Genomic DNA, 18,768 nt, shown 5'->3' on the forward strand with positions numbered 1-18,768 from the left:
ATAGGAGCAAAGAGGTCCTTCTACAGTTGTACCGGGCCCTGGTGAGACCGCACCTGGAGTACTGTGTGCAGTTTTGGTCTCCAAATTTGAGGAAGGATATTCTTGCTATGGAGGGCGTGCAGCGTAGGTTCACTAGGTTAATTCCCGGAATGGCGGGACTGTCGTATGTTGAAAGGCTGGAGCGATTGGGCTTGTATACACTGGAATTTAGAAGGATGAGGGGGGATCTTATTGAAACATATAAGATAATTAGGGGATTGGACACATTAGAGGCAGATAACATGTTCCCAATGTTGGGGGAGTCCAGAACAAGGGGCCACAGTTTAAGAATAAGGGGTAGGCCATTTAGAACGGAGATGAGGAAGAACTTTTTCAGTCAGAGGGTGGTGAAGGTGTGGAATTCTCTGCCTCAGAAGGCAGTGGAGGCCAGTTCGTTGGATGCTTTCAAGAGAGAGCTGGATAGAGCTCTTAAGGATAGCGGAGTGAGGGGGTATGGGGAGAAGGCAGGAACGGGGTACTGATTGAGAGTGATCAGCCATGATCGCATTGAATGGCGGTGCTGGCTCGAAGGGCTGAATGGCCTACTCCTGCACCTATTGTCTATTGTCTATTGACTTGACTTGATAATACAAAGGAGTGTAAAATGTTCAGGCTGAGCTGTTGGACACACCCAACAGTCAGACAGTACTAATGGAAAAAAGACAACTAATATCACGGATGGATGACCTTCAATAGAAATGGCCAGTTCTAACACTGTTCTAAACACAGGAAACCAGTTGGCAAAGCTGCAGACTTCGTCATTGAGTCTAGATGACTGCAACCTGGTCAGATGGAAGATGGGGTGCTGTTCCTCGATCTTGAATTTGGCTTTGCTATAAAGTGCAGGTGGCCAAAGGAAGCATGTGGGAGTGGTCACAGCAGACTGAGCACGGGGTTCTCTGGAAATCTTCATTTGGTTGCTCCAATGCTCAGGAGATCACATTGCAAACTCCATATACAGTACACTAGATTAGAAGGGTAAGTAAATCACTGCTTCACCCTGGAAGAACTGCCTGGTTCGCAAGATGGGAAGGAAAGATGTGAAAGGGTAAATGTTGCGGTTGCAAGGGAAATTGTCATGAAAAATGGAAGGATAGGTTGGAATAGACCTGCAGACCATCAAGCAGTCATTTTGAAATGCTGAAAAGGAGGAGGAAAGACACCAGAAACTGTTGATACTGGGATCTTGAGCAAAGATTAAATCGCTGGAGGAACTCAGCAGGTGGAGGGAATGGACCGATGACGTTTCAAGTCAGGACCCTTCAGACCATTTGGACTAGGCAGGGAAAGCTTGAAGAGAGGTGGGGGTGGCGCAAAGCATGGTAAGTGATAGGTGGATAAAGGTGAGGGGAATGGGTGATTGGCAGATGAGTGGAGGAGGGGGAGGTATTACTTCAAAGTGGAGAATTCAATGTTCACACCACTGGGATGTAAGCTACCCAAGCAACAGACAAGATTGGAAGAGGTGCACATGAGTCTCTGTCTCACTGGAAGGAAGTAGGAGAAGAGGTGTAGGGACAGGCATTACATCTCCAAGTGGTTCTATTGCATTTTATGCTCCCAATGTGGTTTACTTCACATTGGCAAAATCATGGGTAGTCAAGACGACTATTTTGCCAAACACAAGCTCTTTCTGCCAAGCCCTGCTAGAGCTTCTACTTGCAACCATCCTATTTCCATAAAAACCTTTCTGTCCTTGGCCTCCTCGATTTACCAGAGTAAGGCCAAATGCAAACTAGAACAGCACCTCATATTCTCTTGGGGAGCTTACAACCCAACGGTATGAACATTAAATTCTCCATTTTCAAGTAATCACCGGCACATATACCCCCCCACACACTTTACCCTACAACGCATCTTTTGCTCCCTTTTCCCCTCCTTCGTACACTCATGTTCCATACCAGAGTCCCATAGTTCTCTTTTATTGCCTCCCTTTCTCCCCCGCCTGTTGCCTTCAACCCTTTTCACTCCTCTCATTGTCTGTTACTTTTGACTTATTTTCATCCCTAGTCTTTGCCACTTACAATCAGCCTCTGTCCCTTCAACTGTATCCACCTATTACTTCCCAGGCTTGTCCCACCCCACTTTTCTTTTCCAGCTTTCTGCCCCCACTTCAACCAGTCTGAGAAAGGGTCCTAAGCTGAAGAAGTAATCCATCCATCCCCTCCATAGATGCTGCCTGATCTGCTGACTACTTTCAACACTTTTTTTGCTGAAGGGAATCGGGAATATGTGTCTGGTCATATTATTTAAGCTGGCAGAAATATGGCAAAATATGTTCTGATGAATGCAGAAGCAGGTGGGGTGGAAGATGGAGATAAGGGAAACACTATCTTTGTCCAAGGGGGGAGGGGACGAAAGCACAGGTGAACAAATAGACGAGACACAGTTGAGGGCTCTATCAACTACTACAGATGAAGCCACAGTTGAGGAAGATAGAAGACATCTCAGAGACTCCTGCATGAAAGTCTCATCATCAGAGCGAATACAACAGAAATGAAGGAACTGGGAGATTTTCCTCAGGACTGGTTCTCAGTAGGTGGAGTGCTGGAAATTCATATGTTATAGGTTAGAGCAAGTGAGAGAAGTGGAAATATCAAGGTGTTCGATGTCACATCAGCAGTTAGCAATGAATAGACCCAGAGATGTTAGAGCCAGACCTGGTGGGTCTGGAGTTCTGGAAATGCAAGAGTCGACAGTCTGAAGTGAAGACTGGCTGCAGAGGCAGAGGAAGGGAGTTTGGTGCCATGTTGAGGCGTAACTTCATCGTAGGGGCAAAGCTGAGGCCTCGGATTAATGAGGAGAAAATTTAAAGGAATGGTGACAACTCAGCAGTGTATGGACCTGAAGGGAGAGATGGGGGTCAGAGGAAAGTGGAAAAGGTGAAAGGTCTGGACGGATAACAGAGTTCAAAAATTGTTGTGAGCATAATGGCTTTGATAAGTGATTTGATGTTAAAGAGCATGCATGTTCCAACACCTGGCATCAAGGTTGGATCTGAGGATACCAAGAGATCATATGATAACTGCTGAATAGTTTAAACCTGTAAATTTGGTTGTGCCTGAGTAGTGAAAGGTGCAATTTCAGTTGAAATCTACATGAATGGGGTGGAGCTCAGGAAAGTAATGTGGCTGTGGAAATGCATTTTGGAAGAACACCTTGTTGAAAACAAGAGGGGAAGCACATACCACTGAGGATGAACAAGGTAAAATGGACAGACAGATGGAAACATCCCTGAAGAGCAGAGGGGAGCTTTTTGGCATTCCTGGGAGTGAAGTAGTGAATTCAACATTAATTAAAATCCTGGAAAAAAACCCTGCAATAGCAAGAAATCTGAATCAAAACAGAAATGCTGGAAACAGTCAGCAGGTCAAGCAGCATCTTTAGTAACAGAATCAGAGTTAATGTTGAAGATCCTTTGTCAGAGCTGGGTCCGAAAAACAAATTAGTTTTACACTGAAGTCAAGTCAAGTTGACTTTATTGTTAAATACACTAGTGCTGTGAAGTACAGGTACAATGAAAAGCTTGCTCACAGCAGCATCACAGGTACATAGACTCAGACAACACACAGAACATAACATACAAAAATTATACAGGAAAGTGATGACATAAGAGGTTGCAAGACATGACATTAGTAAAAACATAATTAGAATCTGCAGAGAAAATGGAGGAAGATGATGGAACAAAAGGAATATCTGTGATAGGGCAAGGCTAGAGGTGCTTGACTTACAGAGCTGATCCAGACTGTTATCGGATGTGGTAGAGGGCAGGGGAATAAGGCTTGAAGGAGCAGAGACAGGGATTGGGAGAGAGGATGAGTGTGTCGGATTTGGGAAAAAAGAGAGTAGGGAGTTGAGAGAAGGGGTGCGCACGGCAGAGGGAAAGGAAGCAGGAGACAGAGTGGGGGGTAGCAGGAAGGCAGAGGGAAGGGGAGGAGGAAGGGGCAAAGGGAAGGCGAGCAGGAGACAGAGCGAAGGGGAGTATGTGGAGCGAGTGGGGGGGGGGGGTGGCAGAGGAAAGGATAACAGGGGCAGAATCTGGATGCAGGCAGATCAACATACTGAAGGGATGTCAGCGGTGTCCTTGATCATTTTCTTCTGAATCAATAATTCCTTTGAGGACATTCTTTGGCTGGGTAGAGTATCTTCTCTAGGGCAGAGATGAATTTGAAGGGGGGGGGGGGGGGGGGTAGAGGGCTGGCTTCATTGCACGCCTGATCGCACTAATGTTGGGAGAATTTGACCAAGGTTGTCAGCATTTTGCCCACTTGGTTTTGCAGCTGCAGGTATTAGTAAGAGCTAAATGCAGAGTGCCTCCCTGACAACCTACCTGAGCTGCTGCTTGCTGTCATGGAAGCTCTGCAGCTGCTGACGTATTCCTTGCAGTTCAGCCTCCAGCTGACGTTGCTGATTACATTCAGCAGAGTCCGCATCTGAATTATGGGAATGGAAAAGAAAGGATTAATCAGAGGCAGCCCTTAAACCATCTCAAAAGAATTCTGACCTTCACATTAAGCTGCAGGGCACAACAAAATTCTGACACACATCAGTCTGCATGCTGTGCAATGAGAGCAATTTGATGTACATAATAAATTAAAGATTAGCTTGGCTGGCTTGATGTAACTCCATATTTACACCGTTTATAGAAACATGCTCATGATGTTGCAGACAGATAGATCTATGTGCAGGGTGTTGTGGAAACTGTAAAGCTAAACAGTCCTGGGATTTTATTTGATGGGGAAAGGGAACAGTGTGCATCATAACCTGTCTGCAGATTCTGCCAAGTTCTAGAACAGTGAGGGATATAATCTGCTCCTGTTTCCTTATTGTATTTTCAGTTACGAATGGCTTTTTTAACTCCCTGTCAGTCCGGACCGGCAGTGAGACTGGACCAGAAAATCTACTGTGGAATGGGAGTCGACGTACATATGAAGGCCGAGCTACAGTTAAAGAAGTCTTCTAGGTTTCCTTTCAACAGACAATAACCAGCTCCCTGTCCATGACAAATTTGCCCTTAGGTGTCATGGCCTTAGAAGACTCTAAATAATCCTCACATTATCTGCAAGTGGTTTCACCTTCTGTACTCTCCAACCACCATGTTTTTTATGTGTTCAAAGAAATTGAAGATGCCGGTTTACACCAAAGATGGACACAAAGTGCTGGAGTAATTCAGCGGGTCGGGCAACATCTGTGGAGAAACAGGATGAGTGACATTTTGGGCCGGGACCCTTCTTCAGACTAAGATTAGAGGGGAGGGATTGTAGGTAAGAAAAGTCACAGGTTTTCCATACAAACACAGCTTTCAAACATTCCATGGACATGATTCCCAATGCTCTTGCCCCACCCTGAGGCAATGTGGATCTTCCAGTGCTATTGAGATTGCAGTTCGGGAGAGAAGCCAAGGCTATCTTTACCAATGCTAATTATGGTGGAGTTCAGGAGTATAGGTATGTAGGTCATTTTGATTGGGATCATCAACTGTCTGATCAAGAACTACTTCCTCTGCAGGATCTTTGAGATTTTCCAATTGGATTTTCTTGCCATAAGCGAACATTCAGAGACCAAGCTCCAAGTCCACATCAACTCAAGTGGATCGGACCTGCACTTAACATTTTCAAAATAAAGGTAATTAACCAGTCCACTCCCAAACATGCAACACCATTCTCTGACAGCAAAGGCTGATGTCCATGATGAAATTGCATTCAGTGGGCTCAGCCTTTGGGGAAGAGAGCATCTCAAACCCAGTACAAAGGTTATGGTTTACCAGGTAACAACATTACCTGTGCCCTTGCATCTTTCCTACAGGAGGCACCTCAAAACACTGGAGAGGGACCCTTCCAGTGGAATTGGTGATAAGCAAACTAACATCAACATTGTTTGCTAGAGTCACATCCCCATCATCAAGCCACTGATTACACTTGGCTCTGTTGAGCAGACCACATCACTTGCATGATTAGCATCACTCCCAAAACTGACTCCCTATTCTGAGCTGTTACGGCAGGGGATTGTCAGTGATTTGTCAATCATTGTCAAAGATTCAAGGATATACTTAAAACATCCTTGAAAAGGTGCAACATGCCCAATGGTTCGTTCGAAAACATGGTCCACGATCACTGTAACTAGAAAAGGTTGATTTGGATCGGCTGTTATTCATTTACCTTTCTCCTGGAAAGTTGGACTAAGGAATTCTGTTCTGTCCCTTAAATGATCTGGAGAGAGCAGCTGTCGAGTTGTGTGTTTGGTCAAAACTCGCTTGTCCTTTCGAACTTGGTGAGCACCAAACCCGTTGTTCCTGTATTCATCCTCATTTGTCTAAAATCAAAATGGGTATCGACAGTTAAATCCATTTCTTTTCTGTCTCCTGTAATGGTGGCTGGTAAATTAGAGGTCCAGTTTGACAGGTTCATACATACACTTTTACATACCAGTCAGTAACTTTTAATTGGCTTTTGTTCTAAGATGTTATGGTAATGTAATAAATTTACTAGCAAATTCAGGAAATTTAAAAGGTGTGAAAAATGGGGCTTTGGCAAGTTTCAAGGGAGTGTGGGAACAGAGAGTGTTAAAGAGAGCGCAGGAACCGCAGCTCCTGAATGTTAAAGGGCGCGAGAGAGCCAGTGCACTGGTATGTGAAAGGGAGTGTGTGATTCAGGGTCCCTGCGTGTTCAAGGGAGCGTGGGAACCAGGGTGAGGAATGTTTAAAGGAGTGAGGGAACCAAGGCCCTAGTTTTTTTAAAGGGAATGTAGGATCCAGGGCCAGTTTACTGAACGGAGCATGCGAACCAAGGCCATGGTGTGTTAAAGGGAGTGTGGGAGCCAGGACCCGGTGTACTGAAGGAAGCTTGGGGACCACGCCTATAGTGTGTTGAAGGGAGTGTTGGAAACAGGGCCTGGTGTACTGTAGGAAGTGTGGGAACCAGGGCCGCAGTGTGTTGAAGGGAGCATGGGATCCAGGGCCACAGGTTAAAATGTAACGTGGGATTCAGGGGACCAGTGTGTTAAAGGGAGAGTGGGATCAAGAGCCCTGTGTGTTAAGGGAGCGTGGAATCAGGGGTCAGTATGTTCAAGGGAGTGTGGGAACCACAATTCCTATATGTTAAAGGGAGCATGGAATCACAGGGCCGGTGTATTAATGGAAACTTGGGAACTGTGATCCCAGTGTGTTGAAGTGAATGTGTGTTAAAGGGAGTGCAGGAGTGAGCTTATAGTGAGGCAAATGCCAAACCATCAGAATTTCTTAACAACTGGATAGCAGATTAATAAAATTTTATAGTATTGAGAATTGATAACAATTTGCTTTGAGTCACAGATATAATGCAATGTGCAAGAGAGAAGGAAGCATATGTTAATAAGCTCAAACGTTGCTGCACATGCAGTTTACTAACAAAATAAATACTATCACATTGTTTATACTGACGCACTGATATCAGATATCATGTTTCCCATAGATTTTCTCCCATCCCATCTTAAAGCAATGTTCTTATCCTACGGAAGGGTAACTCTGTGTGTTCCATTAGCCAGGAGATTTTAACTAATCAAACTTCCAGTAAGCCAGCCATTAAATCATCACCTCCCAGCCCTTTCAGCCTTAATATTTTCAGGTGGAGAGTGGAATGGGAAGAAAGCCTGTGCAAATCAGTACGCTCCATCAAAGACTTTGTTAGGGCAAGTGACAAGTTTGAGAGTGACTCACAAACTTGGAGCAGATGGCCCAAACCTCCTTGCTCTGGCTGGCTCAGCAGCTCACTGTAAATGGAAAGACTTCACATTTCCAAATCATTATTGGCATCTTAAGCTCCGCCCAAACCTTAAAATATGCTAAACCTCCCATATATCTATGTTTTGAATTAGTTTTTGTCACTAAGTACTTATGCATTACCAAGACCCAAGGACACTGCAATCAAGTTCTAGAGTAGTGATGGAGGCACAGATTTCTGGGTTACCTTGCTATTTACAAGCATGAATGATGGAGACTAAAAGGGCATTTCAATAATTGAGCCTTATGGTGAAGAGGGTGTGTTTGAGTATTCAAGCAATGTACAGTGAGATTCTGAAGGTAAAGTTCATACAGTGATGAGGCTAAAAGCTCATCTTTTCGTACTTAAGGTTATGACCAAACTTCCAGTAAGGCAAATAGAATCAACATCTGAGGTAAAAATATTATGTTGGGTGTGTGATAAGTTGCCTTCAGTCCTGTTGCTACTTAACGGAAGGAGATTTTAACTGATCTACCTTTCAACATTGGGTGGCAACACAGGTGTAGAATCAAGCAGAGTTTAGACAGATTGAGCTGAATACAAGGAAGCTAATTTCATGCATGGTACCACCTCTCGAATATACAAGTTATTGGATTTAACACATTTACTACACCCTGTTGCAGAACTATTTTTCAAAATATGGGAGACTTTTTTACATTCCTTATATGATACGATATAAATTCATATAAAAGACAAGTTCTTCAACCAATAGGCAAAGACAATAGCTTTTCCAATGACATAACAGCTTTTGACTGCAGTAGTTATCAAACAATTTTTGAGCCATTATAATCTGTGAAGAGCGTAGCAGAGGATATGCAGGCATTTGGAATGGAAACCAAGCAAAGACAACCTGGTGTTAGGCAGTATGCAAGGATAAGAATCAACATCCTCAGATCAAGCGAAATTAGCAGAAGAGCGCAGCAGAATAATAGCGGCTTACATTCCCCTTTTCTTTCCCCAGTGACAAGAATGCTGAAGGGGGTAGAAGCACATCCTTTGGCACTGGCTGCTCCTGCAGAATGTTCATGGTGGGCCATGAAGGAACAAAATGGGTTAAGGGTAAGGTCATCTGTGACTGCACAGTCTGTAAAGTTGCTGCTTGTGGTTGCCAGGAAACATGGTCAACAGTATCCTTCACAGAATGGTTCCTTTGGCTCGTGTGAGTCCTTACTTCATGAACTTTGGATTGTCTTGGAGTCTCCACTTTGTCTTCTGACAGAGAGGTTGGAGTTGACAATGAAGAGCCCAGAATCAAAGCCTTGCCACTGCAATCAAGATGAAGATAAATCAGAAGCAGAAAAAAAAACTGCAGATGCTGAAAATTATTAAATAAAAATAGAAAACTGCAGAAACAGTCAGCAGAACTGGAAGTACCAGTGGAGAGTAAACCAAAACCAAAAAGTTGTTCTGTGAAAACTGGAATGTTATACAATTCTTCTCAATTCTTAGCAGCATTGCCTGAATTTGTATTTTATAAACCTTAACCAAATCAACATGAGTCCAGATTTGTTGGACCCTAGCCCACCAACAGCCCACCCCTGCTGGAGCCCTAACCTACAACTGGTCCATACCTGCTGGATCCCGACCCCTATCAGGTCTGTCTTGATGAAAGAACCTTTTCTCGTTTTTTTCTCTCTCCGTGTGCTTACTAATTTCAGCAGGGTGTCTGTCTTTTCTCTCCTCTAATGAAATTTGAAATTTATTTAGCAAATATTTTTGTGTAGGAAGAAACTGCAGACCACGTTTTAACCCAGAGTCGATCGTCTGCTTTGATCTGTGTTTTCACACCTTCCCCCTCCATATCTCAAGACTCACTCTCCCCTGACTCTCAGTCTGCAGGAGGGGCTCAACCCAAAAGGTCACCTGCTCTCCAGAGATGCTGCATGTTACTCCAAGTTACTCTAGCATTTTGTGTCTAGCAAATATATATTTTTTCCTTTTTAACTCTCAGATTTCATGCATAATGCCTCACATGCTGCTCTCTCCAGAGGTTGCTGTTTTTATTATTTGACAAGGTGAACTGTTTGTATTCTTTATATTGCTCCCTCAGTTTTGTTTAATTTAGTTTACTAATGTCACGTGTACCCGGTACAGTGAAAAGCTTTTTGATGTCTGCAATCAGTGAAAAGACCATATGCGATTACAATCAAGCCTTTTTAAGGCACTGTCCCACTTAGGCAATCTTTTAGGCGACAGCCGGCGACTGTCAAAATTGTAGCAGATCGCCAAACTTTTCTTTTACCCGACGACAATGACCACGACAATGCCGAGTCAGGTTGAGATTACAACATCTTCGGAAACATCGCGAAATTCCCACGCTGTCAATGCTTCTCTGGCGTCCTAATTTTTGCTGAAATCACTGACAAGTCAGTAAGTATTTGAGAGTTTTGAACTATAACATCTTGTATGGGTTACTTAAAAACCAAGCATCACTGTTACAAGGCATAAACTGGATTTACTTCCAGTTTACTAATAGCTGTATTAAAATTTTTTTTTTTAAAGTGGCTAAGTGGATTTTTGTGAAAAGTGTGTGAAAATGTACGGGAGATGTCTAGTTTCTGGGTTGCATATCTGGGTTGGGAGCCCACTTTAAAATGTAATGGCTGATGGCCATAAACATCACAAAATTCCCAAGCTTACCTGACCGTCAAACTGTCACCTCCAATCTACCTGTCAAATGTCCTGACGGTAAATAAATTGGTTAAACACAAGCATTTTATGGTATTTTGAAATGACTTTACTTATTTTAATATTATGTGCTTCTAAATGTATCTAAGAGAACCTAGCAAACCTGGGGACAGCAGGCAACAGCGCCCGAAATAAGCAGCGATACTTGGCGACAAGCCAGCTGTCGCCGAGAAATTACACTCCGGATGATTTCTCAGCAACGCGCTGAGATCCACTACGATTCTTGGAAGACTCCTCACGATCATGCCCGCGACACCCGGCGAACTGTCGGCGACAGCCCAGTCGCTGGCATCGCCTTAAAATCGCCTAAAGTGGGACAGTCCCTTTAATGTTTTGCGGTTACTTTCTTATTAGATTTGTGTTCTACTTCCCCTTTCCTTATCAATTTTTTTAGTCATGCTATGCTAAATTCTAAAATTTTCTCAATCCACAAGCTTCTTGAAACAGATTAAGCTTTTTCCTTTGATCTAATACCATCTTTATCTTGTGAGCCACAGCTGCAGCATTTTTCCTGGTTTTTTTTGCCATGAAAGGATTTGTATTTATTGTAAACTATACATTAATTCTTTAAATGTTAGTCATTCCTTACTTATTAACACAATTTTTCATGCAGTTGTCCATAAAACATTGTAGTTTTTATGTTAACCCTAGTTTCAGATCAAACCAAATGATTTTCAATCTTTATAGAAAATTCTGTCCATTGCCTCAACAAAGACAGTGGTGATTACTACTAATGGTATAATGGACAGATACTTCTGCCGCAGGTATGTTGGTAAGAATAAGATCAAGCTAGTTGGTAAGAATATCAAGCAAGTTTATCCCTTCTGTTGATGTGTTAAGTATTTGTCACAAATCCCGTCTGGTAGCTATGTCCTTCATGACTCAACAAAAGCAATGGTGCTACCAAAGAAATTTGCTGATGAACATTAAAGACTCCATCATTCTGTGCACTTGCTACTTTCAGTGTTTCTCTGAACTGTTGTTCGATGTGATTCATTAGTTGAGGGGGGGCAAAAGTTGACAATCAGACGTTTCCTTGCCCCTGATGCCATGAAACTTTAAGAAGTCTGCAGTCAATGTTAAGGCCTCTCAGGATGATCCCTATCTACCAAGACAGCACCACCTCTGTGCGTGGATGCTGGTTGGACAGGACATATCCATGGATTGTGATGATGGACACAAAATGCGTGTTTCAAAATAATTCTACCAATTTTTGGTACTTTTGATGACGGTATTGCTTGACTAATCTGTAGGACAATCCTCACTGTTTTGATCTCAATCTCCATATGTTCCATGACTGGGCTGGGAGTTACTTTGCTATGTCCAAATTCAGTTGGCCCATCTGTTTTTTTAAACGATTATAATTGTGGGTTTGATACTATTGATTGATTTGTTAAGCCAGTTTTGGGAGTTAGATTTTGGCCAGGGCAAAAAAAGATGGCAGACTGGCCCCATTGCAGAATATTAATGTCAAATGTTTTTTGTGGTCTTTATTAAATTCCAAATTATTAATTACAGGTCTCCCCAAGGTTTCCGTCTTTGTGAACCGTTGCTCGTTTGTATGTAAGGATTGTATATAAGTCAGGCATTTGTAAGCTGGGAAGGATCTATATAGTTAAATTCCACAGTAGCAGTTGAGGGATTTAAACTCTCATCTCTGCGTTTTTAGGTTCAGATAAATCAAACATTTCTCCATGCTCAAAAAAGTGAAGGAGGAAGACAGAAGCAGCACAACTGTATCCTTTGCAAGAACTGGCTATGCATTGAGTCACCTCCAGGTCAAGCATCAAACATGTATCTACTTTACAAAGAAACAGATTTTTTTTTTTAATACATGCCAAACAACATGATGTAGTTTCCATCGAACAGTGTACAGCTTACATGCAAAGTATAAACAGAAGAAAATATCAGTGCTACTCCCAGGAAAGGTACTTTCTGGTGCAATTATCCCGAGTTGTGATTCCCTGTTATATGATCTCAGCCAAGTCACGTTTCAACAAAGACAAGCAGCCATAAATTAGGGAGAAGAAAGAGAAAAAAAAACTCGGCCACATCCTCATTTGTAAACGTAAAATAGTGGTTCCAGCAAGAAAGTGGATGCTGTGCAGGTTTGTGCTCAGACTCAGCTATGATATTCTGCATGGTCAGATAACGCAGGCCTGCCCAAGATGCTAGTGGCCAGTAACCAGTGAGTATGGACTGTCCCTCTGGACAGAGGTGTGAGGTGTGCGGGGTGGGGGGGAGGGTTGCTAATGTTGTCCAATTATTTAAGAAGGGCAGTACGGACAAGCCAGGGAATTACAGGCAGGTGAGCCTGACATTGGAGCAGATTCTTCGGAACAGGATCTACCAGCATTTGGAAAGGCACGGACTGATTAGGGACAGTCTTTGTATGTGGGAAATCTTGTCTCACAAATCTCATAGAATTTTTTGAAGAGGACACCAAGAGACGATGAAAGCAGAGCAGTGGCGTTATCTACATGGACTTCAACAAAGCCTTTGACAAGATTCCACATGGTAGGCTAGACTAGAAGGTTAGATCGTATGGAATCCAAGGTGAGCTAGCCACTTAGATTCAAAATTGGTTTGGAGGAAGAAGTCAAAGTGTGGTTATGAAAGATTGTTTTTCTGATTTACGACCCATGGCGAGCTGCAGGTTCTGGGTGCCCTGCTATTTGTTATATACATTAATTATTCGGATAATTAACTGTAGTTGACAGTGTAAGTAAATTTGCAGATGACAACAAAATTTGTGGTATCGTAAACAGTGAGGAAGGATATCTAGGTTTACAACATGATCTAGATCAGCTGGGAATGGTAAATGGAATTTAACTCTGACAAGTATGAGGTGTTGCATTTTGGAATGTCAACCAGGGCAGAACTTCTACAGTAAGTGGTGGAGTTCTGGAGAGTATTGCAGAACAAAGAGATCTGGGAGTACACGTGAATACAAAGTGAAAAAAGAGCATGGGCTTAAAAGTAGATGGGATGATTAAATTTGCCGATGACACCTAAATTAACAAATGAGGTTAAGAGTGAGGAATTCCGTGCATTCAGTGCTCCCAATGTGGCCTCCTTTACATCAGTAATACCAAGTGTACACTCTGTGACCATTTCACTGAGGACTTGCACTTTGTCTGCCAAGGCCTGCTGGATCTCAGGTCGCTAACCATTTTAATTCCCTTTCTCATTGCGACCTTTCTGCTCTTGGCCTCCTCCATTGCCAGAGTGAGGTCACACATAAACAGGAGGAACGACATCTCATATTCTGCTTGGGTAGCTCACAACCCAAGTATAAACATTGAATTCTCCAATTTTAAGTAATACCCCTCTCTCTTTCTGTGCCCCCTCCCAACCCAGTGCACACCCATTTCTCCCACAATCCACGATGTTCCTTTCCCCTCCTGTGTACACTCATCTCCCATCCCTGTCCCTCACTTCTCTTTATCTCTGCTCTTTCCTCTCCATCTGTCCCTTTCCAGGTACCCCTCCGTTACCCAACACCATTTTGTCTCCTTTTCATCTCTTACCTTTGTCACTTACTCCACCCATCTGCCAATCAAACACCCTCTTGTATCCCCCATCACATGCCAGGTTTTGTCCTGCCCCAACTACCTTTTCCAGCTGTCTCTCCCCTACTATAATCAGTCTGAAGAAGGGGCTCAACCTGAACCATCATCTGTCCATTCCCTGCTGCCTGACCTGCTGAGCTCCTCCAACTATGTTTTGACAGTGAGGAAGATGAGTCTAGACTGCGGAGAAATATTAGTGAAGGAGGCTACTATGGTGTTGAATAGAATTCATTTGAGAGAAACATGTGAGGTAATATATATTTGGAGAGTGAAGAAGACAAGAGAATATGTAATAAATTAAAGGATACAAGGAAGCAGAATATTAAAATGCATGTCCATTGACCGAGGAGCGAACCAGTCTCCACAAGACCTCATCCCTTCAAAATGTTGAAAAGGTGAGGGGAAGATCTATTTATTGTTATCATCTTGCTGGAGATGCCACTACTAGCAGAGGTTGATCCATTGAACAAAGTAGACGATATGGTGAAGGACGAGGACAAAGGAAGTAAGAGGACAGGACTGCAGGAAATGATAGTGTGAGGGGAAGTCCTGCTAGAATCGCATAGAACACTAGTTAAGCTATAGACAAAGTGCTGTGTAAAGTACTAGTCATTGTACAGAAGGATGGTTGTAACACCATGAGAGGGGTGGAGAAGAGATTGCCAGGACTAGTGAATTTAAAGTTATCAGAGACTGAGTACGCTCAGGTTGTTTTATTTGCAAAGGACACAGAGAGAAAATGTAATTATGATAAAATTGAGAGGCCACGACAATGTAACTGGCTTTCCCTCAGAGAGAACGATAATTAGAAAACAGATTTACATTAATTAATTGAAGAATCAGAGCGGAGGTGAGGGAAAAACAATTTCAAAGAATGGTAGATTTCAATGCTCATCTTGGCAGATGGCATCTTTCTCGACATAAATGAGTTGAGCCACACAGCTTGTTTCCATGCCGTATGACTCTATTGAACTATGCTGTTTGCTGCAAATTTCATTTTCAGTGGTGCTGATGCTGAAATCGGAGGGGGAAATGGGACGGGTAAGGGGAAATTTGCGAGTGAATGAGAAAAGAGAAAGGGGAGAGGAAAGAAGGGAGAACAGGATAGACAAGAAATGCTATACAGAAGTTAAATGGTACACCACCTAATATCATGAAATGTTCATTTCCAGGATCCATTTGGGGATGGATCACATTTTAGAATTTTGTCAGTGTCCTGTGTTGGCAAGAGTTACTTAATAATGAGAAAGAAAATACAAGGTAAGGTAGCTTTGGAAATCAGGATAAAAGCCTGGTTATCTGGCTTTTGAGAGTCTGAAGCTCTCTTGCCACTAGCCCCTTTTTGGCCATTGACAAATGTTTTTATAATGCGATTTTCTACAGCACGTTTTTTTTCTTTTCGGAAAGCAATTATTGCAATATAGCAGAACTGTCTGCACTGCTTAGACAACAGGAGTGTCAAGATCCAGTGGCAGTAATAATCATATTTGCAAATAAATATGCAAAGTATATGGGTCAAATCTGAAATAAAATGGGCACAACAGAATAAGAGAGAGGGAGTACAACAGAGTTTGGCTTGATTGTGTTTATGTATAGTATTATCTGATTTGATTGGATAGTATGTGAAACAAAGCTTTTCACTGAACACGTGACAATAATAAACCTAAATGAACGCGATTACTAAAACATCAGCAAAAATGGGACGAAAGGTAAGGGTCAGAATAAGGATATAAAAGGGAATAAGAATATCGAGGGAGAACAAAATGGAATGATTGAAAATGAGAAATACACTGTTGGATCATGGAATTTTTTACTGAGTGCAGCCTAGAAAGAAAGTCACTGCTCCTGTTTAGTTCTTGAATTAGTGAGGACCTCTCATCATGGAACAATTAACAATACTGGGCAGTATTTAACAATAGATAGACATACCCGTTGTTTCCACTGTCCAGTAACTCTTTCTTTTCAGATGGTTTAAGCAGGAACTTTGGTTTTCGTGGTTGTAATCTCGCCTGACGTGCAAGGTGTCTATTGATACATTGAAGGAGTGAATTAATCTTCAAAAAAGATGGATGCCAAAGTCTTTTCCAAAAATCATTTGCAATTAACTTCCCTCGGACTTTATTCAGATAATTCTGCTGTAGAGTTTCAGTTGGTGCTCACAGCCTATTCCAATCATTCATTACCATTGAAGAACTTGTAATAATACATTTCATTCTGGAATTATGTGCCAACAGTTCTCCCACATTGTACACTCCCCCATGTGCTGCGATCAGCCCTTATCTTTAATCTCTCAACCTTGGCAGAGCAATGGGTACAATGAAACAAAGTTGTGTTTCTTTTTTCATTGAATTCGAAAGAGACAACTTTCTCTTACATGTCCCTAAAATCAATTTAAACATGCATCAAATAAACGTGCAGTATGTCCAATATGACCTGTATTATGTGCCGACAGAAACATTTTAATGAATTTATATTTGCAAAATTACATTGTTGCCCTGGAAGCATATCTATTTAACATTAAACTTTCATTAAAGTCTTGATAATTTTGCTCTTCATAATAAACTCTGTTCATAATCCAAGCATTTTAAGAAAAGTAATTAAGCCCATCCAAAACAATCTCTCTCAACAGGCCCCTAAATTCATTTATTCTCCAAAGGCATGTCTAATCATAATTTGAATCCATTCCGCAGCATACAAGGTCCCGTGCATCTCATCCTCAACATGAGAATAATCGATTTTGGGCCAATTGTCTGAAATGTTTAAGTTGCTCCAGACGGGTCCTCACACAGAAAAGTATTAATATCAAAAAATGGGGTCTGTTTGTGGTCCTTTCCTGTGCTTCTCATATAGTTGAGAACAGACAAGCTTCTCAAAGAATCTAAAGCAATAGTCCTGCTGGAACATTATGGCTTAATAATGATTAGTATCAAAAAGCTCTGGGTATACTTAAGGGCATAAATAAGTCACAATCATATTATCATAAGCTGATGGAAGTTCAATTGTTATTTCAGCTCTTTTTAATATTTGTACTCTACCCTACTAAACTCAGAGCTTTGCAGACACAAACAATTTTGCTCTTGTCCAAGGGTCTGATTTTCCCCTAATTGGATTGTTCCTGATATGTCATCTTAAAGTCAGTGATGTTAGCTTTCTAAAATAGCAACCTTAACTGGACCATATACAACCCCACACTGGTAACCCTATCATGAACGATCAATTTGCTAACTATTTCTAAGGAAGAGTCTCTGGGACATACAGTGGCACCAATATAAATTAAGCATCACGCTACATCACTTACTAACATTTCACTGCACTAACATATCACCTTCACCTCCAGATTATTAGAACAAAGATCCAATCCAGGAAGAACATGAAATGGCACTGGGTGAGCCAGCATAACATGCACTCTTTGCACCATTAAATTTTCAGTAGTCAATTCAGCAGTAGATTACTGCAGCGTTAAACTAGGCAGACTACAGAAACATGGATTTTGTTGATTGGTTATGTAAGAAAAGATCAGGACTGAACTGCTGACGAAGACTGAACAGCTCCTTTTATTCATGCACCCATGGAATTAGCTCATCCCGAGCAGGGTTTTATTAAAGAGTACTTCCTGAATTTTAGGAATTCGCCTTCATGGGTATTTTCTGCATCACTTCTAGGTGTGAGTGAGCATGCATCAAAGTGGATTTGTACATGTATACAGACTTCAAATTTAGTTTATGTAAACAGGCGGTTGGTCAGCATCCAATGGATGTCTCACAGATTAGTTAGGGTTGCTTTTACTTATTATTTTTACAGAAAGGATTGGCACTGAAGTTTTGCAGACATTGTGAAATTAACACTGGGGCAAATGAGGTAATCGTGCAGCTCTTCATATATTATGCACATATTGTTTTAGTTCACTACTTTGTTACTAAGGTGAAAGGGTAAGAAGTTCACTTACAAATTGGCGAAGTCCATATCACCACCAGGCAGCACTGTTGGAAAGCTTAGACATTGGACTGGTTTTGGTGCGGGTTTTGCAATCATTTTCTGAGATGCACTATTCAAGATCCCAGTCTTTGTACTGGCATCTTTCTCTTTGCAAACATCAGTCACTGGAATCTTGAAAGCCACATTTTTTTTTCGTGTCACGGCAGCAGACCTCTGTTTCAGCCTCTCACCTTTGCAGAGCACTCTTTGCTTCCAAATCATTGCGCAGCGATAGACAACCTGATGAAGGCTATAAGCAGTCTGAGGAGATAGGTTTGGAGTTCAAAGAATGCTAAATTAAATACCAAATATCAAGACTAATAAAATGCTCAATATGCAGAGTTTTTTCAATCAATTTTATAAGTTGCGGGCATCATCAATGGCCGGCACCTCTTGCCATGCCGAACCTCCTTGAAGTGGTTGTCAGCCACTTTCTTGAACTAATGTACTCCTCTCGAGAAAGTACTCTAACATTGTTTTGTGACAGTGTCAGAACATCGACCCATCAACAACCAAAGAAACAGTTATATATTTGAAAATCTCCAGATTGATTGTGGTCAATTTAAGCAGCCTTTAAGCTGCTTCTCTTTTCTTTGCTGCACTGGAGTGTCAGTCCAAATGTTGATGGTCCACAGTACTTGCTGTACGTTGCATCAATGCATGTAAAAAAGTCCCATGTCATGTCCATTGCTCTACTTAACGTTTGTCATTCAACTAACATTGTTTCTTTCTTCACC

The 18,768-nt window shown here is 42.0% G+C and overlaps 1 protein-coding gene across 4 annotated transcripts in view; it reads right to left on the reverse strand.

Moving 5' to 3' along the window:
- Window positions 1-18,768, reverse strand: part of sfi1 (SFI1 centrin binding protein) — a 96,229-nt gene that overhangs the window by 11,429 nt on the left and 66,032 nt on the right. For all 4 annotated transcript variants that reach the window (XM_078421303.1, XM_078421306.1, XM_078421302.1 and 1 more), the window contains 5 exons: window positions 18,003-18,292; window positions 15,986-16,081; window positions 8,737-9,061; window positions 6,198-6,351; window positions 4,370-4,472 (listed from right to left, as the gene is read on the reverse strand). In XM_078421303.1, coding sequence (XP_078277429.1) covers window positions 4,370-4,472; window positions 6,198-6,351; window positions 8,737-9,061; window positions 15,986-16,081; window positions 18,003-18,292 — 968 coding nt within the window. The remainder of the gene's footprint in view (window positions 1-4,369; window positions 4,473-6,197; window positions 6,352-8,736; window positions 9,062-15,985; window positions 16,082-18,002; window positions 18,293-18,768) is intronic.

The sequence above is a fragment of the Rhinoraja longicauda genome, chromosome 25, assembly GCF_053455715.1.
Source record: "Rhinoraja longicauda isolate Sanriku21f chromosome 25, sRhiLon1.1, whole genome shotgun sequence".
Taxonomy (NCBI): Eukaryota; Metazoa; Chordata; class Chondrichthyes; order Rajiformes; family Arhynchobatidae; genus Rhinoraja; species Rhinoraja longicauda.